At 39.8% G+C, this 22,919-nt stretch overlaps 1 protein-coding gene across 1 annotated transcript in view; it reads right to left on the bottom strand.

Moving 5' to 3' along the window:
* Window positions 1-22,919, bottom strand: part of TRPC5 (transient receptor potential cation channel subfamily C member 5) — a 119,883-nt gene that overhangs the window by 82,338 nt on the left and 14,626 nt on the right. The window contains exon 2 of the mRNA XM_031675283.2: window positions 8,603-9,124. Coding sequence (XP_031531143.2) covers window positions 8,603-9,124 — 522 coding nt within the window. The remainder of the gene's footprint in view (window positions 1-8,602; window positions 9,125-22,919) is intronic.

The raw sequence follows: 22,919 nt of genomic DNA, 5'->3' as shown, positions 1-22,919 counted from the left end.
TGAAACAAGATAAAACTTGAACCAGCCTATAAAACAACTAATGGTCATCATGGTCGCTAGGTGTCAAACAGGAAGATGCTGCAACGTCATAATACGTAGACAGTCTAGCCTCTTGGCTAGATGAGTCACCTGGAAAGATTGTACTATAATTGCACCTCAGAATTATTGCAATTTTTGCTTTGTGTGATTATATGTGATTATGAATTGTTAAGATGTAACCCTGCCCCAAGCAATGGATTGTTGTGTTAAGTATGTTTGCTCTATGGAAAAGAATTAGAAATAAAGTTAATAGTGATAAGCAGTAAGTGTAGGAAGTAAGAAAATACTTAGGGAAAACAGTATGGAAATTCCTCAAAAAACTAAAAATAGAATTACCATATAATCCAGCAATCCCACTTCTGGGTATATAAATGGAGGGAACTCTAATTCAAAAAGATACATGCACCCCAATGTTCATAGCAGCACTATATACAATAGCCAAGACATGGAAACAACCTAAATGTCCATTGACAGATGACTAGATAAAGAAGTTGTGGTATATTTACACAATGGAATACTACTGAGCCATAAAAAGAATAATGCCATTTGCAGCAACATGGATGGCCCTAGAGATTGTCATTCTAAGTGAACTAAGCCAGAAAGAGAAAGAAAAAAACCATATGATATCACTCATATGTGGAATCTAAAAAGAAAAAAAAAAGGACACTATGAACTCATCTACAAAACAGAAGTAGACTTGGAGGTATAGTAAACAATCTTATGGTTACTGGGGAAAGGGGGTGGGGAGGGATAAATTTGGGAGTTTGAGATTTACAAATGTTAGCCACTATATATAAAAATAGATTTTAAAAAAGTTTCTTCTGTATAGCACAGAGAACTATGTTCAGTATCTTGTAATAACCTTTAATGAAAAAATATGAAAACAAATATATGTATGTATATGCATGACTGGGACATTGTGCTATACACCAGAAATTGACATGTTGTAACTGACTGTACTTCAATAAAAAAAGAAAGAAAGAAAATACTTAGGAATAAGAGCTAGTAGGGAAGGTATTATCAGGAGAAAGAAGAAAAGTAACAAGTCGTCAACAGTTACGGAGCTGTTTATGGTGGAAAGCCATGGTAGAGAGTTAGTTTCTAAGCACATTTATGAACCAAGCCCTGTTTTTGTCATATGAAAATTAGCCAACCCCAAGTTGTTAATATTGGTAGAAATACTTGGCTGGCAGTTGACACAGGTCACGCACTTAAAAGCCCATTTAGAGGGAGATGGATGAACTAACCTGGCAGTTCACTGATTTGTTACCTCTGATTGGAATCTTGCGTCTCTCCTTTAGACTTTTATCTGAACTAGCCCTTCTCTGGATCTTCTTGAGAACAACACCAAAGCCAATTCTTGTATGGCATGGAGGGATGGAGAGGGGGATAGGCTCACCATTCCGAGACAGACTTAAAGGTGCGGAAACCAAGGGTGATAGGCTGGTAGATTGTAATGAATTAGGAAGCAACTAATTCTTCATCCCTGTGTGCTTTGGCTGTAAGTGTGTGGGAAGTTGTGACTGCATAGTTGCATTCTTATGTGTGACGATTGCTGCCAGTTATTAGATTATAATTGAATGTAGTCCTTATTAGCTATTGGTCCACACTATTTTATTATGTGTTTTAACAGATTTTAACTAATAAACTTTCATTCACAAATCAAAGAACTTATGGTCATCTTAAATTAGCTGATGGTGAATTTGGAGGCTACCAAGCCAGCATAAAAGAACTCTGCTCAGCAGAAGGTGGAGTATACTCAAGAGAAAATATTGTACCAGGAGTCTGAAGTTCTTCTGTCATTGTCAGATAGATAGTCCTGAACAAATCTCTGGGATATAGTCCTTCATTGTTCGTGAAATGAGTTATAATAACTTTTCTGCCTACCTTCAGTGGTAAAAAGGAACAAATAAAGTGATTCAGTTTTCAAAGCCTTGGGTTGATATATCTGACAATGGGAAATAATATATGAAATCAGGATGTTTTAGGGACATCTGAAAAATGTCTATATGAAATTCCTGAAAGTCTATGTGACATGTAAAGATTATCCAATAGTTTTACACCTATTTTCTAAGAGACCAGAGATGCTTCATTTCACTCCATGTCAAACTTACACTTGGAGTCAGTTTTTGTTTCATTTTTTTGAGCTATTTTTCCCACCAAGTTAAATTCTTTTTCGGAGTCTACTCAGTTTTATTGGGAATAGTAATGAAGAAAAAACAATGATGAGAAAGCAGCCTTTTAGGAAATAGTGGATTATTTTCTATTTAAGGCTAAGGTTTTGTTCCTCAGGGGTTTATGTAACTCTGAACATTATTAACCCACTATTATCCAACTAGATATATTTTTTACATCGAAGCTGACTATTGTGTTCTTGTATTAACAGCCATATCTTAATAGACTAGAGGTATTTAGCCATTTCCTCTAGGGCATACTTCTTAAATTTTTTAAGAATCCTATCCCTCCAGGCCACATTTAAAATTTGTTTTTCTTCTGACTATATAACCCTTAGCTCACCAACCAACCAAAATCAACCCCAAGAAAAAAAAAAACCTCTAGTTCCTGAAGTTATTTGTATTGACAGATGCAACTATCCATCAGTCCCAAATGTCACATCTCTTCAGGGTAATAAAGAATCTTTGAAAATGATCTCCATTTATACCTCTGAAGAATGAAACTGCATTTTAGCAAGATAAGGAAAACTACTGAACTTTTTACCCCTTGTCACAATTTCATCTTGAAGACCCTAGTACAATGCTGAAAGCATCTTGAGGTTTTTTTTTAGTTCAATGCAAGTATTCTTGTCAAGTAGACATGAGAGCCCCAGTTAGGAAATACAACTTCAGTGTTTCAGATTCCTTTAATGAAAGATGCCATTAACAAAATCTGTACTTGAAAACACATAGATACACATGCCTCTAGATTATAACAAATTCTGACAATATTGATCACTTTTAAATAGTTTTATTCTTACTTAAACTTGGGGAAACACTGGCCTTTCTTGAAACCATTATCTTCTAAATTTTTAACGTTAGCAACTCTCTAACTTCCAGTTTGGGAAAATCAGCTGTGTTACAGCTCATTTTATAGGGAAAAGTATTGTCTTTTTTGGGGGGGAGGGGAATAAAGCTTTTTAGCTTAAGTTTTAAGAGACACGGAGACACTGTCTGTTCGAAACTTTTGACGTGAGCAGGCTTATCTTTGGGTACTCTTCCCTGATGCAGGAGTCTCTGATGCTCCTCCCTTACAACACCGCCACCTATTGAGGAAATTTCCATTTGTACTGGATATGTCTGCCCAGTATGAATCACAGCATGCTTTAAAAGAAGACTGAACAGGGTGTCAGCAGGGATGACACTAGAAAGTGAAGTGGTGTATCTGCTTTTTCCTGTTCTGAGTATAGACACTGAGAAGTAACCTTCCTATTTTTGAAGATAGAACCACATGGTACAACTGGAATTAAGCATGGAATCAAGTATGAAAAAGAAGACAGAGTTTCTCTTTTAGCTCAGTTGTTCCATCCCTATCTAGAGATTGTTTTTCCTTTGAATAATTCTGGGCCTGGGAGATAATTCTTGTCTAGCCTTCTTCAGGACCTGAAGGTCATCTAGAAAAGCTGACCTTTTAAAAGATGTCTCCAATTTGTTTAGGGACTTGCAACATGCAACCTTCAAATTGAATGTTTTCCACCAGACACTGGAGTGTGATTGACTTAAGATCTTAATATATTTTTCATCTTGATGAGTAAGCACACATAAACTATAGGTTTCCAAGGAATTTGAGGAATTTTATCTAACATAGAAAACCTGAGTTCATTTGCTATAAGGATAATAGAAAATGATAAAGTTAGCTTTCATTTGTTTATTTGTATCCAAAGAAAAGATTGGTCTGCCTAATTCCATCACATTCTACATCAGGAGAGTTTGTATGATGAAAATTAGAGATCAAATGTATTGTGTAATGTGATAAATTATCAAGATAGTGACTTTTTTATCCTTGTGGCCTTAAGCGCTGTGTGTATGTTTCACTTTTTAAATGACTAGATTGCAGATATTTATTGAACAAACTTATCAGTCTGCTTCCTCAGATCAGGAGCTTCTGAGAATGAAGTGCTCAAAGATACCTGAATTATTAGAACCTCAGTAGCTCACAGGATTGTGTTTCTTATCCAAACACACTAAACTTGATTAGATTTATTCCTAGGTATTTTATTACTTTGGGTGCTGTTTTAAAGGGGATTGTTTCTTTACTTTCTTTTCCTATTGATTCATCTTTAGTGTAAAGAAATGCAACTGATTTTTGTACGTTAATCTTATAACCTGCTACCTTACTGAATTCCTCGATTAGTTCTAGTAGTTTTTGTGTGGACCTTTTAGGGTTTTCTATATATGGTATTATGTCATCTGCATATAGTGACACTTTTACCTCTTCTTTTCCAGTTTGGCTCCCTTTTATTTCTCTCTCTTGCCTGATTGCTGTGGCTAGGACTTCCAAGACTGTGTTGAATAGGAGAGATGATAGTGGGCAGCCTTGTCTTGTCCCAGATTTTAGTGGGAAGCTTTTGAGTTTTTCACCGTTGAGTACTATGCTCATTGTAGGTTTGTCATATACAGCTTTTATTATGTTGAGATATGTTCCCTCTATGACCACTTTGGTGAGAGTTTTTATCATAAATGGGTGTTGAATTTTATCAAATGCTTTTTCTGCATCTATTGAGATGATCATGTGTTTTTTGTCCTTTCTCTTGTTGATGTGATGTATTACATTGGTTTGTGTATGTTGAACCACCCTTGTGTCCCTGGGATGAACCCCACTTGATCATGATGTATAATCTTTTACATGTGCTGTTGGATTCTATTTGCTAATATTTTGGTAAGGATTTTTGCATCTATGTCCATCAGTGATATTGGTCTGTAATTCTCTTTTTTTGGTAGTGTCTTTGCCTGGTTTTGGTATCAGTGTGATAGTGTCTTATAGGATGAGTTTGGGAGTATGACAAAAACACCCCCAAAATAAGGATGATTTGTTTGAGGTGAGAGTGTTTGGTCTTAAAATAGACATGTGAATTTGAGTAGAGAGCAATTAGAGACTATAATCATTTGAGACTCAATGGAACCACACATTTTAAAAAAACTATAATTCACAAGCTGGGAAGGATTATATAGTTCATTAGTGGAAACAAAGCCACAATTCAGAAGAGATTTATAGATTTTGATGGGTAGAAATCATGTTTTAAATTTTGGGAGCAGTGCCTTTGGAGTGCAAACCTTAAGGTATATCTGAATTCTCAAGCCTGCCCTGCTAATTCATGCAGCTTAGTTTTAAGAGAAACTAAACTAAAATTTATCTGTGGCCATTGTTAAGATAACTTATCTTGGAAAATGTGGAGCTAAATATATAAATCCTAAAATAATTCTGAGGTCTCTGGCCATGGGACTAAACTTTGGGCCATATTTGAGTTTATGTGACTCTATGAAGGTATATTCTTTTCCATGAAATTATTGTCATTGAAGTTGAGAGTCACTCACTGTCCTTGCTGCATTTACTGCAAAACTGGAGTTGGAGTTTGAAGTGCTCTGACTGAAACAGTTCAGTCTAATATATTCCCAAAGTTCTCATTGATTTGATTCCCAATGATGAGTGAGTGCCACCAGGCCTAAAATCGTTGATCTTTGCATAAATACAGCGCTTTTTGGATTACCTTTGTATTCCGGCTGAATACTATAATTTTAATAGTCAAAAGATGCTGCTTTGCCAGTGTTATGGATTAAAAATAATGCAGTCTGCAAAATATGAAACTCTAAGTGTGTGGGCTCACTATTGAAAGAAGAATTCAACACCCAAAACTTGTGCATCTTCAAAAAATGACTCCTAGTCGTCATGACTTCACAACATGAATGTACTTAATGGCACTGAACTGTAAATTTTAAAAATGGTGAAAATGGTAAATTTCATGTTATGTATATTTTACCACAATAAGACAAATGATCCTTTCCACTTGAATGTACACAGCAAATAGAACCTGAGAACAATTTTGGAATCTCTGATGCTTAATTGAGAGAGCAAAAAGAAATATAACCCTTGCCACATTGAGGTTGGTATAATGATAGTTGAGAAATATATCATATGAATGTATAGGAACATGGAAGTATTCTGTAATAACAGTAATAAGATAAATTATGAAATAAGGGGCATGGGGACAAAGTTTCAGAAAAGTAAAAGGGCTAAAACATGAGGGAAAAATGATGAGATTAATGGGGATTGGAGGGCAGTGAATGTAGAACCCACGGGTGATTTCATGGTCATATGCTAAACAGATTCCCATGAGAGTGAGGAAGTCATCACAATGGTTTCCAAATGGAACAGTAACTAAAATTGGCAAATGAAGATTATATGAGCAGAAGGGGTCAAGTGATAAAGTAGTTGGAAGATAATCTACCAATACAAAATTGATGAAATATTGTAGTGAAACTGTTTGAAAATAAATGCTTTGCCAATTTTTAGGGGGATGAGGGCCTAAAATTATGAAGTTTATCTACTATCTGGTGAGGTAAGGAATGCAAACTTTAGTTATATTATGCAATATATGTTCCCATTTTTTAACCTTTCTATTCCCATTAATCATTTTGTCATCTGGAAGCAATTCATATTCTAAAAATACTTGCGATTTTTTTCCTTATAGTATAACAATTTATATAAAATGAAAAACACACTGAAATTGGAATATACACCCATATGAAAGTAAAGAAAAGTCAATTAGACCTTACAGCAGACTACTTAACACAACAGCTACTACACATCAATAGCAGGGTGGCGAGAGGGAAGCAGGTTGAGGGAGGGGATGGCTGTTGCTATATCTATTACCTACAACTTTAGTACACAGAATCAGGTCATGCACCATGGGTCCCCTGGGTGTAACAATGAAAATGAATAATAATAGCAGCTAATATTTATTAAATGCCTAATTTATGCTGAATCTTGTCCTATGCATGAATGTATTACTTGCTTTATTTTATTGAAACGTTACGTTTCTCCAGGGAGGTAAGTCCTCCTGTTATCATCCCTATTTTTCAGAAGAGAAAAGTGAGGTTGAGTAATTTCAGGCTTTATGAAATACCTTAAAGCAAGTAGTTGCAAAAACAGGATAAGGAGATTCAGGGGTGGGTCTATCCATTTACTATTTCCCCCAATACAGTCCTTTCAGTCTCCATGTTGCTCTTTTGTCATGTTTTATCCCCTTTGAGGTTGCCTCAGTACTCATTTTTTGCCTTATTTCAATGGTATGTGGTGTATGGCTCAGTGGTAGAGCACATTCTTAGCATACATGAGGTCCTAGGTTCAATCCCCAGTAACTCCATTTAAAAAATGGGGATAGTAAAAAAAAAAGGGCATAGTATTTTTTTTCTTGTCTGAGAGAAAGGGAGCAGGGGAGCACGTATGTGATTTGCCTCAGAGCCTGGACCTGTGAAGGGATGGAACTGCTAGTTGCCCTTCAGACAGCAAGCACTGCTGGGTTCAGCCTGTTTGAATCTGACCCCAGGTAGCATTGGAGGAGAGCTAGAAATGGACATTAAAGTACTTCCTGGGCCATGCATTGTACACTAGCATATTCTCACTTATTTTCATAGTAATCCTATGAAGTGGAGGAAATTTTGTCATCTCCATTTTATGAGAAAACTAAAGCCCTGAAATTTGAAGGACTTTCTTCAGGCCATCCAGCTTAAGACCATTTCCATCCTCAGTTTTACTGGCTCCAAAGTCCTTGCTCTTTCTACCATGCTTCCTCCTTAAAGAGCTGAAATAAGGCCTGTTAGAAAGGCTCCCCACAATTATTTGATAAGATGGCATAGAACAGCACTGGCTAAACTGTAAATATAGCCGAGCTGGACAGCAAAAGCCTCTTCTGCTGTGATTTGCTTGAACTGACCTCCCTTAAAAAGGTGAACCCTAATGGTTTGAAGTCACACCATCACAGATGTTGCTCTGGCCTTCTACAGAACCACACGCCCTGAGTGTGACTCTATTTTTTAGATGCATATCTCAGCTTTCCTGCAGAGGGGCTGCCAATGACTTAGTTCTGTCAACAACTACCAGCGTCCAGATAGCAAGCCCCCTGTGATCACTAGCGCCATGGCCCCAGTATATCGGGTAGGGTCCTTTTTATGTGTTCTCAGAAGTGCTTCCTGAGAGAGCTTAGGTTAGTTGGTAATTATATATTCACTAATGTGACCATTGGCTTACAGTTCACCTTGTAAGCTCCATAAAGGCAGGGTCATGCTTGTTTTCTGTATCCCAAACTCCTAGAACAGTGCCAAATAAGCATTTGTTGAATGAATGAGTGTTTTCCCATCATAGAATCAGATTTTTCCCTACTTATCTGGCCATGAAGAAAAAATATGCAGAGGTTGTATGTGCCTTGGTTAAATGGACCTAACTGTTTTTGAGGCCTATCTAACCATTTGTTTGGTGGAGGGCTAAGTGGGAGAAAAATGCTGACTCTTGCTCTGCCGTTCTGGACTCTGGAGGTCTTAAGCTTCCCAGAAAATAGAGGAGTTCAGCTTACCTCTTTCTGGTGGTATTTGATTGCCACCTTCAGCTTGGCCAGGTCATGATACTTCTGAGGGTCAAGCTCTTCACTGTGGTCATCTCGGTGGTTGAGAATGATCTCCAGTTCCCGGGAGCTCCGAGCCTGGTCCAGCAGGTCTTTGGCAAAGAGCTTGCACTGCTGAGAGAGCTCCTCATACTCAGCCTTGAACTCATTCTCCACCTTGCTGAGCTCCTTGAGCTCCCAGCCCAGGCGGAAGGCAGTTAGGATGGGATCCTCACTTGATAAGGCAATGAGTGAGGGGCTTGCCAGAGCTTTATAGATGTTCAACCGGGAGCGGGAGTGGCGCAGGCTGTCTACCTCTGAACTGGACACACACTCCACACAGTTGCAGCGGATCTGGTGGGGCCGTGGGATGGTGACTCGTTTTTGGACAAGCAATTTGATGATTTCGTAGTTGTTGGTGTGGGCAGCCAGCATGATGGGAGTGATGTCTGGTGTGAACTCAGAGAACTGGGTGTCCATCATCAGAGTGGGGACCTTGGTACAAGAAAATGAAAAGAAAACCACATAAAAGGGCAAGATTAAAGCTTGGAGAGAGAGGGAACATGGGGCCCATCAAATGTTAGTGATTCAGGAATTGAAGTCACCAATTTTTTGTCAATTCTCCTCCTTATCATAATAGCTAGTTGGGAAATGCTTGCTGTAGGTCAGACATACAGCACTTTGCATGGATTTACTCATTTAATCACCACAACAACTGTGTCAGGTAAGTATTCTCTCCACATGAGGAGGCTGAGGCTCACAGAGGTTAAAGAACATACCTAAGGTTACTCAGGTTTTAGGGACAGAGCCAAGATTCAAACACAGGCAGTATGGCTCCAGAGCTTGGCCTTACAGTGCACAACCCAGCATGCCCGGTTCTGTCTGAGGCACAATGGGTGTGGTACAGAGAAGAGAAGGACATTTTTTTCCTGACTCTCAGGAGTTTGGGTAGATCAGACTTACATAAAATTGGTAAGTAGGAGTACATAGTAGTATGTGTTCAGTTCTGAATGAGCAGTTGAGACTGCAGGAATATTTGTTTGAAAGGCTAAAGGCAACCAGTAATCTCAAAGACCATGCCACTAAATCAAGCCCTGGGAGTTGAGGAGAAGACACTCCCAAATTGTGCCCTGACTTTGTATGTAGGTGGAACTTCAGGGGACCAAAAACCAAGGCTAGACAGTGTTCCTCCAACTTCCTATAGATCCCAGCAAGGTAGAGAGAATCTGTTATTGTCAGGAAAAATTACTCTGTAAATGAGGACCGCTAGGCTTGGGGGAGAAGTTGCCAGTAGAAAAAAAGACCTTTGATAAAATTGGTATGTCCATGATGTGATGCTTGGTGTAAATGGCAGCTATAGGTGAAAGGTGTGGGGTTCTTTGTGTATTCAGGAGCATATAATTCTGGGGAAATGTGCAGAACCTGATCAGTGAATTAAAAAAAACTTTCAATTTTGAAATGTGTCTTTTGGGACCCAGTCTGTTCTTAGTCTAATAGGAAAGCCAAGGCAGCACACTAGACCCAACATGAGAGTCTCAGTGTGATAGAATCTGGAGCTAGAGAATGAGGAGGACTGGAATAGTCAGACGAATCTTCATGGAGATGTGGAACTGGGGATTCAAAGCATTGATAGGATTCCAGGAGACTGTGAAATATTGATCTTAATACATTTAAAAGAAACAGTTCCAAATACTCATTTTAACTGAGGAGACCAGAGCATGAATAATGGAGATTCTCACAGAATAGACAAATATTGTTCTAATTGATAGTGTCTTTTTACTCTTCAAAATTATTTTGGAAGCCCACAGTTGCTGGCGAACTGACAGAAGGATGAGTTACAGTTTTCATTATCTTTCCTCCTTCCCACCTTGGATGAAGGATTCCCAAACAGGGAAGTGGTCAGAAAACAGGGAATGGCAGAAAGGTGGAGGGGAAAGAGGTGGAGAAGTTTGCAAGAAATGTATTTCCTTCATGGGATGACTGCATCAGCCTCTGAGTAGTTGAGAGTTGGCTGCACATCGGTCATCAACTGCTTGGCTGGAGCATCAAGTAAACACTGTTAAACATTTAGAGGGAGCAGCTACAAACAAGACAGCAGGAAGTGAGCTACTGGCTCATAAAGTAAATTGGACACAGGAAAGAATAATCTCAGAAATTAACATAAGCCTCCAGGCTAGGGAAGAAGTAGGTCTGAGTGGGCCTGGTAATGAACATTAACACAACAACTGGGAGAAAGCCTGCAGTTGGGAGAGATGGCAAGTGAGTGATGTCTGCCTAGGAAGAAAGGAGCTCAGATCTGGGAATCTGCTGGGGGCATCTCTTAACCTCTGTCATGACCTAGAGGCGGGAGGTAGGAGAGGGTGGAGGGAAGATGGCCTGCAGCACAGGATTCCCTGGGTTAGACTGGAGGTACCTGCCTGCTCCCTGCCATGACGCTCTTCCTGTCCACTCTCTCTTCCCAGTTCCTTGCTCTTTCTTTCTACTTTTCTTACTCTTTTTTCTTTCTTTCCCTCTATGTCAATGCTGACAGGCCTGTCCAAGGTGCACAGTGCTACTTGTGGCTGTTGTTGAGCCCCTCTTGTGTCATGGGGCTGAAAGTTTGCTGTCTATGCCTAGAAAATGAGATGCTTTCTGGAGCCATTTGGTTCTGTTGTCTTTGACTTGATGCTCAACAAAGAGCCTCTGAGTCTCCATTTATCTTTCTGGGTACATGACACCAGAGAGGAAATCTTCTCAAAAGAAACTGGTCTGAAGTGGCCAACCATGTTCTCCCACCCAGGCTGCCTTTGGTCCTCCAGTCAGCTTTCTCATTCACAGATTGCCACACCCACCTGGTTCATTGCTCTCTGTATGTATATCTTCATGGGACCCCCCACCCCCATGTGGAATAATCTCTATTTCTCTAGCAGTGAAGGTCCATTGTAAGCCCTGGCTTCTTCCATAGCTCCTTCTCTTAATTCGACCCCATCCCTTACTGCCTGCCCAGATGTTGTGGGCACTAGGTTACATCCAAAATCTCCCTCTTCTGATGCAGCCTTATATTATTCTCTAACTACTTCACAGATGTATTTCTTTCTTCCCCAATAAGGTTGTGAGCTCTTTGAAGGCAAAGCTGTCTTAGTCTGCTCTTGTTTTCCCCATAGCATCTAGCATAGTGCTAGACACACAGCAGGCACTCAGCAAAAAGGAATTGTTTCTTATTCTCAAATTGAGAAACTGACTCTTGTTTACAAACCTAGCTCCCACAATTGGAGTCAATGTGAGCTAATGTCCTTGGGTCTTTCTTTTCCAGGTCTGGCTGAGAAAGCAGACATTCTAAGTCTCTAAGGAAAGTTAGCAGACAGGCTCTAGAGGGAATACCCCGAGGTCACCAAAACCTAGGACAGTCCCTGCTTGTCATTTCCACAATTCTGTTGCTTCAAGATGGAGACTCTGATCCAAAAACTATAGATTTCTACTCTTCCCCCCTCTGCTGCTTCTTCTCATCCTGCTGCTCTTCCTTTCCTAGACTATGCAGGGACCATGGACTCTCATCAGGACAGCCACACTAAAGAGAGAGAGATTCTGTAAGAAGGGTCAGAGGTTTCTGTTAATAATCAGAACTTTGTGTCAATAAAGGGGCCAAACGGACAACAGGTAACAGAAATAAAAGTGAAGTGGGGATGCATATGCATAATTTGGATGAGTGAATGGTATGAACTGGTGAACAGCTGAGCACATACTGTCTCAAAGAGGGCATCTGCTGCTCAGTTCCTTGTTGTTATAAAACTGTTATAAGCATAAATGAGGACGCAGTGTTGTAATTTTTCAAGAGAAGTCAGAAATCTGGATTTGGGGATAGAATTTCTTAAAGTCTTAAATGTTGGCTCAGACAAGTTAAAGATAGAGTGCAGGCCAAACAAAATGTGTATATGAGGCAATTTAGGCTTGAGTGAACCAGTTTGTGACTTTTAAGCTAGCATGTAAGTTGTGAGACTAAAGAGGGAGGGGAGAAGAAGCTGGACATTTAGACAGGGGTCAGATGATGAAAGTCCTTGGATGCCATGAGAAAGAACTTAATGTGATCTATTGGTCATAGGGAGCCACTGAAGTTTTAATCAGGAGAGTGGCATGGTTGAATAAGTGTTTTACAAAGATCAGTTTGGCCATACTGTGGGGAATTGGCAGTGGTAAATGTGCTGATAAATGTTTAACAAGCAGCTTTCCATTTAAAAAAAATCTGGATTTGTAGTGTTTGCCAATTTCTGTGGTGTAAATACTCCTACTGTGGCCAATTTCAAGCTACCAATATGACATCAGGGAACACAGAGTTGGGAAGAAAAGCACACAACCAGTTCTTACCAGCTGGTGAAAGCCCACTCCAGCACACCATTGGATAAGTTTCAGAGGGGTAAGACTAGTAAGAAGATATCAATAGTCCAGGTGAAAAGATGACAAGATCTTAAACTAGACAATGATTCTAGAGATAGAAAAGAACAGATTTAAGACATTCATTGGATGTATAAGCTAGTACTGGAGGGAGAAAAATCAAGGATGTCAGGTTTCTGTATCACAGAATGGTGGGGTCACCAACTGAGCTAGAATATAAGAGGTTTAATTACAGTTCAATTCTGGACATGTTGAGTTTGGAGTACCTATTGGGACAGTAGCAGGGAATTGTTATAACTCTAGCATGAATGTTGAAGGGAAAAGGTCAGGGCTGTAAATGTATATGTGAGAGTCTTCAGCCTATAATAATTGTTGAAACCAGGAAGGTGTATGGGGTCAGCCTCTGCCCACCCTGGTGCTCCCACAGCTGGGCCCATTGATCAAACCTCAAGAACTCAGCCCTGTCCAGTTTCCAGAGCAACCGAGGCTTGAGGTAGGAAGCACTCCAGTGACCAACCTCAGCCTCCTCCATTCTGAATTCCAATCACTGAGGCTCTGCATTAGGGTTCTTTCTCTTTTTGGATAGTTCTGAATACCAGCTTCGTTCCTACCTGTGCCCTAGTTTGTAAAACAATATTTCTTCCTAGATCCCTAGTCTTGAGTTTCTGTTCATGTAATTAGCCTAATAGCCCAGGTCTAGTATATTTTCTGCATTATCCGTGCCTTTGATCGTCTTTGAGTTATTTTACAGCTCTGCAAAGTAAATGAAACTGTTTCTTGCCTGGCAAAATGAAATTGATTTGTGCATCTATATGCAAATTTCTTTGCGTTTATTTGTACATTTCTTTCAGTATTCCCTATGGCTTATATCAGGGGTTAGCAAACTTTTTCAGTAAAAAGCCAGATGGTAAATAAGTTAGGCTTTGTGGACCTTACAACTCTGCCACTGTAGCAAGAAAGCAGCTGAAGGCAATATGTAAATGAATGGGTGTTGATGTCCTCCATAAAATTTATTCACAAAAGCAAGTGACAAGCTCGATTTGGCTTGCAGGTCATAGTTTGCAGACTTCTGGCCTCCTGGTTTCCACACTAATTAATGAGTTAAATAAAATCTTAGACATGTGTCCACTTGTGTTAACTTCAAATTTGTATGAGAATCGTGATTTAACTTTTTTTATTTTTAAATTATCCTTTAACAGCCATTTTGTGTTCAGATTGAGGTCAGGTGGAAAATTGAATTTTATTCTTTTCTTATCAAGTTTTACCTTCGCTTTGAACTCCTAAATTATACTGAATGATCTTGAGCTTCCCATTAAAAATCATATTTTTTAAAAGGCAAAAAAGGGTGCAGTGTTGGGGGAGAACAGGGAAGGAAACCAACACAACAAGAAATTAGATTTGGTTCATATTATCTACAACTGTACTTTAAAGAAACCTGATGCATGAACTGACTTGATTGAATTTTTACATTTGCAATGATGTGGTCTTAGGGCAGGGCCACTAAAGAAGTTAACATCGCCTGCTTCTCCCTGGGGCTTTGCATTCAGGCCTTAATGAGTTTGCTCCTGGATCTGCCCTAGGTCTCTCTGTTGAAAAGCTAGCATTATATTCTAGGGTCCTATTGGATTAATGAACACAGGACAGAGTCACTCGCAGTACAGTGAAGAGTGAGCTAAAGTCAGCTTCTTCATATGTTCAGCTAAATTCCATTGCCAGAGGACACAACAGAGGAACAGATGATACACCACTTTCCCCACTCCCAAGACTGGCTAGAGCTTTTTCAAGGTTATTGTTCTCAAGAGGCCTAAATGATACATTCATTTCCATTAACCTCATCACTGGACCCAATCTGCTAATTGGAATTTTTCTGAATCCTATTGTTACCAGCTTTAGGCAGGCGCCCTTGCTGGAGTTTATCACAGGCTTCTGAAATTAAACCCCCCATTTGTAATTAATGGGCAGACCTTTATCAGGAGCCACCTCTTTCATACCCACAATGCCGTCTGGTCATAGGCTGAACCTCTCCAATTGGCACTTCCTCACACAGCTGGCCTGATAGCATCATGTTGGAAATGAATCTCCCATCTTATGCCAGGGTTTAGTGAAATTGCAATACCTCTTTTCCACCTGCTGGGTCTCCTCCTCCCCATCCTAACATGCCAGATAAAAATCAATGTTCAATCTTTTTCAGCAGTCCAAGGGATTGTTGGAAATTAAATTTCATTTCTCTGTATTACTCAGAAATGAAGAACACTAGCATCTAATCACGTCACATTACCAGCTGCCCACTCTGCCATACCTACAAGGTTGTGAGCGACTTTGGAGCAGCCACTGGTGTCAGATGGGAAATAATTTGTTTCCTAGACTCTGGCAAAAACAGAACCATCATAATTAGAATTTGCTGGATCATCTCTGCTGATTTCAAGACCAAAGTGTATATAATTTAGATGGGAAGACTAAAATGGACAAAAGTTATTTGGGGCAATGTCACAGAACCCACCTGATGTTTAAAAAAGGTCAATAATTATATGTAAAAATAAATAAGGTATGTAGTAATGGCCAAAATTAGCTGAGATAAATATAATACTAATGGCTACTGGTTACTGAGCACTTTCCCTATGCTAGGCGCCATGCTGGAGTATCTTATTTAGTCCTCACCATGGCTCTACCCTATAGGCATGATAATTCTCCCCATGTTATACCCTAGGAAGCTCAGCCATAGGGAAGCTAAGTGCCTTGTCTAAGGTCACTTTGCTAGGAAGTAGAGTGGCCAGAACTTAAGCCCAGGCAGTTTGGCACCAAAACCTATACTGTTAGCCACTATACTACTTCACCCTCAACCAGCAAAAGACCAACCATTTGATTTATTACATCAACAAACAAACCTACAACCCCAACATTGAATATTCAGATATATCAGATTGTAGGTTTTATTGGATATTAATTAACCTCATCAACTAATGTTCTGTCTTAAACCCAGATAAATATTATATAGTATTGCTCAAGATTTGGGAGTCCACAAAACCATTCTTGATTTCTCATTAGATGGGCACTCTTAATTTTTCAAAAGACAGGAGCTAAGTCTATGAAAAGATAATACATGGCTAACTCCATAGGTTGTGAGAGTTTATAATTTCACAGTTCTAATAGTAGGAAACCTAGAAAGGCATTTTTCTCAAATCTAGATTGTCACAAAGAATTAAGTGAACCATTCCATACATTTTCCTTTGCAAAATATCGGTTATAATGAATGGCAGGGCCATCGACTCCAAAAGTAAGGTGAGTGTTTGGATGAATATTAGAAACAAAGGAAGAGGTTAGAGAAACCAAGGTAGGAAAGGGGATACATTATGGGTGGCTTTTAGGGAGCCAGTCCTCTGTCAGGGCATTCTTTGTACAGTTATGGCATTTCCCAAGAAATTGTAAAAATGAGGCAATGAATTGAAAAACAAGTAAACCAGAAGATACAGGTTATTATGGAGATGGGAAAAATGTCAGAAGTGAAGGTCTCCAGGACTCGTGTCTCTAGGACTTCACGGAGGTGGACCCCAATGTGCCAGTGAGTGTAATTAGCTTTGCAGGTAGCCCTCTGGTGGAGCTTAAAACATGCAGCTCTTTAGGAAAGCCATTGTTCTTGTTCATTTTTTATAGGTCATCATGTGATTTTTAAATTAAATTTCTCTCATAGATTGCTTTACTGGAGAGAGGACGCTGCCAAACTGATTTAGAGTTTTCCTTGTCATTGCTTGTCACGTGACTAGTGGGAATTTGATAAAGATTTCTGGAAAGGGCTGAGAACCCAGATGCAGAAACCTTGGTGATCCAACCAGGGCATAGGAGCATGTGAGGGCCCGGGTAACCAGATTGACACCTACTTTATCATAGGATTCAATACAAATAAATGTTTATTATTTTGTAATTTTTCCAGTGTGTATTGATCTTGATAGGTGCACATTTGCCAGCAGAATAAAACCAGATTGAACAAAAAGAGGAGCTGAGAACCTCTATTTTATTTTAAGTAGTTCATAGCCATACAATTGAAAAGTATGTTCATTGCCATAAAATTAAAAATTGGTATATATTACCAGGAGCCCCCGTTTAGGCCTAGAAGAGCTTGAGTGATAAAAATTAAGCTCAGTTTGTTCTCCGAGTGTAAAGAAAAGTTATAAAAGTATAATTCTGACCATTATTCTCAAAAGCTGTGTGGGATAAGCGTGAATAAAGAAAATGACCTGCAGTCGGCTAGTGGTAGGTAAGAGGCCTTTTAAAAAGGTATAAATAAAACCAGAGCAGAAATCAAGAAGCAGAATTCATGTTAAATAATGTCAAGCGTCCTCCCTTTGCCAATCAAGATTTTCGTTTCATGCTCCATACACATGCCAAATGACATTTTAAAGTTGCTCAGTTCATATGCAGGCATCCGACAGAAGGGTTATATGATTGGAGGACAAGGCTTGAGAGAGGAGACTGTGTCACATTCATGAAGCCATTCTTGAGCCCCACCTGCCTGCTTCTCTCAGGGATACACACCTTGAGGCAAGCTAGGCAGCTGGCACTGGCTTCCAGCAGTAGACTACTACTGCTCAACAGCTATTTAAAATGTGGGCATGGTCCCTGAGGAGGGAGGAAGTTAATTTTTCTTTTTTCTCTTTAAAACATTTTTTTAACTTGAATTTTATTTTTTATTGAAGTATAGTTGATTTACAATGTTTCAGGTGTAAAGCAAAGTGCTTCAATTATACATATATATACATACATATATATATATACGTATGTATGTTTAGATTCTTTTCCAGTATAGCTTGTTACAAGAAATTGAATATAGTTCCCTCTGCTATATAGTAGGTCCTTGTTGTTTATCTGCTTTATATATAGTAGTTTGTATCTGTTCATCCCCAACCCCTAATTTATCTATCCTCCCCTTTCCCCTTTGGTAATCATAGTTTTTTTTTTCTGTGTCTGTGGGTCTGTTTCTGGTTTGTAAATAAAATTTGTATCTTTGTTTAGATTTCACATATAAATGATATCATATGATATTTGTCTTTCTCTGTCTGACTTTTTAAAAAATAATTAAGCTTTTTTTTTTTTGATGGAGGTACTAGGGATAGAACCCAGGATCTTTCTACCACTGAACTGTACCTCTAGGCCACCCCGGAAGTTAATTTTTCTTTACATGACTATCCTTGATCTTTTCAGCAAAGGAAACATTGTAAGTCATCAGCTATCTTCCATTTCCCAAATCTCCAGATAGAGGTGAAGCATCTATCTGCAGGATTGAATTTTGTATATCTGGCCCAGCTGATTGCTGCTACATAGAGGCATTTGGTGTCTAGTTAGACAAAGAACAGTGAAAAGTAGGGGACCATTATGTAGACTATTTATACTTTTCCCAAGCTCTAAGTTAGGAGAAGAAAAATTAGTTTATGATCTGAATTATCCAGTTTTCCTTTCTATAATGAACATAGTAGATTTTCAGCTTTTTCCCTGAAGTCAGTACATGAGAAAATGTACCTAAATTGCAGCATGGAGAAATTCAGGAGACCTAAAATATAAGCTCTAGTCCAATGACTGTCTCAGGCCCATGGGCCTTACAGCCCAGATTTCTATCTCTGAGGCACAAGAGGAGGTTTTGGGGGAGAGCATGAATTCCTTCCATGCTATCAATTTCACAGAAGCATGGCCCCTAATATTCCTGGCCCTTCTAAATAATTTCTTACGGTTTTAGAAGCTGTAAACATAACTAAATTCAATCTGTTTTGAGAAAACCTTTATTCTTTACACCATATCACTTTTTGGGGTAATGAGGTCAGCCATTTTATTACACTCTGTGGAAATTGTAATCTATCATTCATCTTGAAACTTTGGTAGGTTCAAAGGCTCTCTTCTGATATCCTAGCAATTGGTGAGCTAGACCCAGTTTTCCTTCTGTATAGCCTCCATCATCTTAGAGATTTCTCTTCTTTGCAGTTTTCAAGATTGAAGAATTGTTGTTTTTTAAAACTCTGTCCCTCATATGGAAAGGAACAATTTCCTTCCAGGTAACCTGAAGGGAGTAAACTGGGGGTAGTGTAACCATTTCACTGATTTCTTTAGGGACGTTAGATACTATCTGTATTTGGAGGCTTTTAAGAGCAGAATAGATACTTCCTTGTCTGAGATTGTTTAAGAATCCCTCCTGGGCAGAGTTTCTCAACATTTTGGGGATCAGATAATTCTTTGTTGTGGGGGGCTGTCCCGTGCATTGTAGGATGTTTAGCAGCATCCCAGGTCTCTATCCACTGGATGCTGGTATCAGCTCTCCCTTCCCCCAGGTTTCACAACCAAAAATGTCTCCGGACATTGCCAGGTGTCCTCTGGGGGCACAGTTGCCCTAGTTGGGAACCCTTGCTCTAGGGTATGAGGCTTGCTTGGCAGTGGGCTGACTGGAGCAGGGAGAGACAGAACTAGCTAGAATTAGTCATACCAGTCTTAGGCTTGTCTTCTATTCCAATCTACCTGAAGATTGCAACCCACTCCCATCAGCACAGTGGCCGCCTGGGACTGTGATTCTCCATGTCTGGAAGGGAAGGAGTGGGAATGCCCCTCCACTCCCCAGGTTGGTTTATCACTATTTAATTTTTAGTGGGCTATTAATTTTGAAAAACTCTAACAGTGTGTTGTATATTATGATAACCATTATCCACATTCATCTATTTTAATTAAAATTAAATAATACTTTAAAAATTCAATTCCTCAGTCACCCTGTCTACATTACTACTCACTAGCCGTATGATGGCTACCTTATTGGACAGTGTAGATAGAAAACAATTCCATAATGGCAAAAAGTTCTATTGGAGAGTGCTGCTCTAGAAGGTTGATAACCATGGACAAGAAGAGGCCCACTGAAGCAATCTAGAAATGCCTTAGCAATGGGAAATAGCTAACATTTACCTAATACTTTAAAACATGATAGGAAATTTGCTAAGCACTTGACATTTGTTATCTCATTTATGAGGTAGGAATTGCCACTATTTATATTTTGTAGATAAAAAATTGATGCTCAGAAAGGTAAAGAAATCTGTCTAAGCTTACACAGCTACCAAATGGAGGAGCCAGGACTTTGATCCAAGCAGTTTGGAGCCAGATCTTGGGTTGTTAAAAGCATGCACTACGGACTCAAGGTGGTCAGGTGGAATGATGGCTGTTTGGTATCTGAAACAGTTCAGACATGCTGGTAGTGGATAGGGAGAGGCTTCTCAGTATGTGGGTGGAACACGGTACCTGGAGAGTGTGGATGTACACAGAGGTCTAGGAAGCAGGTGATTGGTGGAGGTCTGGCAACATGAATGGGGCTCTTGGGCAGGATATAAGACAGGGACTCAGTTACTGGAATTACTCCAGGGTATCTCAGCCTTGGCACTCTTGACATTTTGGCCCAGATAATTTTTGTTGTGGGGGAATGTGCTATTCACTGTAGGATATTTAGCATTGCTACTCGCCTCTACTCCCTTTATGCAAGTAGCATCCCCTCCAGAAGTGTGACAGCCAAAAATATCTCTAGACATTGCCAAATAGCCCCACTGGGGAGCAAAACTGCCTGCAGTTTAGAACCATTAAAGTAGAATGTAAAGCAGAGGCTTGGTTACATGGCAACAAGGCAAGGGCTCAGGCAGAGCTATCAAATTACAAGATTCAGAGGGGAGCAGCAGCTTGGCTGACTGGATCCTAAAGTGCTGATCTGCTGGCCTTTAGTTTTAAGAGTCCCCATGACTAGGAACAGGATTAGTCCCAGAGCCTGTACCCCATGGGAATGAAGGGTCTTCGTCTGGGGGTGGTGGTACTGAAGGACTACAGTGGCAGGAAATGGGGCAGGGCATTATGGAGATCACGTTTCCATGGCATGGTACTATTTTGCTACTATCTTCAGCCCCACTGAAAAGGAGTCAAGGCACATTCATCTCATGGAAGTAACGCAGTTAGTTCCCTTGGTTATCATCAGAATGGAAACTCCATGAGTTATGGATATTCTAGGCAAGCATGAGATAAACCTACAGTGACCATTTATGGCAGGAAACGTTTTGTTGGTTGGTACTGCTAGGGGCACTTTGGGGGAATTTTGTATTTAGATTCTTCTTGAACTCTTTACCCGGAATTTCTGAGTGGCTTCACCCAGAAACACCCGTGCAGCAAGGAGCCCCTCACTCTGCAGCAGGGCTTGGCTAGAGTTGGGAAGCCTTTGAGAAAAGAAACTTGAGCCTGGACAATGCCAAGAAGCTCAAGTTCAACTAGCACAGACATCTCAGCAGGACTCTTTCTTCTTTAGCAGAAAAACAGGGGCCATGACAGCGTACACTGTAATGCGCAGTTAATTTTTCAGTATTCAATGGCTAGGATTATATTACTGGGTCATAATACTAAACAGGTCATATTTTAAAAGTAGCTTAAATCATTTTGTGATTGAACCTATACCTATTATGTTGACATCATCAATTGCAAGCAAGTTTTTTTTTCCAAACACAGGCTTTGACAAGCAAAGTTTACCAATATCCATATAATGTAGCACATTTACTTATATAGTTTCCCTCTATTGCGTTTTGAGAGGAAAAACGTGGGAAAGATGTCTCCCCTACCCAACCATAATTTCTTCCTCTTTCAGACATTACTTTTAATTGTATTGCTTTGAACTGGCAGCTGCATTGTCAATAGTTCCTTCTGGGTGGGGGTGGGGAATGCCTTTTGTTCTTGTCAGAACAGACCCAAGTTTTAAAGGAAAGGAGCAAGAGCTTGATTGCCTCTGGTTGGAGATGGGAGAAGGGAGGGCTACTATGAGTTTGTAATCCTGCTGTTACTGCCTCTTGCCTGTCTTTCTCTCAGTCTGCTCGCAGGCAGAGAGTGTGGGCTGCTGTCTTCCCTAGAGAACAGTAAGCTAGGTGCTGATCACTGCTGAATTAGGAAAACATAAGCTGTCTTGTCCTTATTTCCCTAAAGTCAAATGTGCCCCAAATCTGAAACTTGGAAAAGTGAAGACATGTTCAATGTAAGGATGACCTTTGACTTGCAAAACATTTACCTATCTTTGAAAGACAGATGTAACCAGACACCTTATAGCATCAATGAAGTCTTTCACTCTGTAGCACCTTTTCAGGAATTCAGGCCAGTGTTGATGGAAAGGAGGTCTTAGAAGGGACAGGGTTTCAAATTAAATATACTACTGCTTGATTTTCTCCTTTAGTTTCAGTCAATAGGGGATAAGAATTGCAAAGAATGATGAAAAGTTGCAAGAGTGGTAGTGACTGAGGCTCCCAAATGCTTGATTATTCCACCCCCAGTTTCTGGCAGGGGAGGAAACAGTTCCCAGCTGGCCCCATAGACGCAGGGGGATTGTTTACCTATTGTCAGAAAAGAGCAGCAAAGGTGATCAGGTATGCAAGGAGGAGGCTTAGCTTCCAGCAAACTCTTCTTCAGCTGTGGTCTCATAATACCATTCATTTGTAAACTTGAGACTCCCCAGAGGCTACAGGCATACATTTGAGAATTTGGAGCAACTGACACTTGCACAGAATTGTTTTGGGACTTCTTTCATACCTTGCCAAGGTTCTGTTCCATCAAATTAATGGTGTGTGTGTGTGTGTTTAACTCTTTCAGAGGCTACACTTGGATTGCTTGCGGTGACAGAAGAATGGACTAGATTGTCATGTTTCATTTAATCCTGATGAGTATATGATTAAGTGGACCACAGCCAAACAGATATCCACCAGAACTCCAGAGGTTTTATTCTAGAAATGCATTGACGGCATCACTAGCTGTGGAGTTATTAGTGAACTCCCCTGTGGTTTTTATATATACTGGGGCTTTGTATTCTTGCCTCTCTGCTAAACCAATTATGTGTCAGGCACAGTACCTACTTAATGTGGGCTTGTAAAGTAGTTTTAGAATAATTTCA

Source organism: Vicugna pacos, chromosome X (genome assembly GCF_048564905.1).
Source record: "Vicugna pacos chromosome X, VicPac4, whole genome shotgun sequence".
Taxonomy (NCBI): domain Eukaryota; kingdom Metazoa; phylum Chordata; class Mammalia; order Artiodactyla; family Camelidae; genus Vicugna; species Vicugna pacos.
The sequence above is the reverse complement of the archived record's forward strand: the minus strand, read 5'-3'. Positions and strand labels throughout refer to the sequence as shown.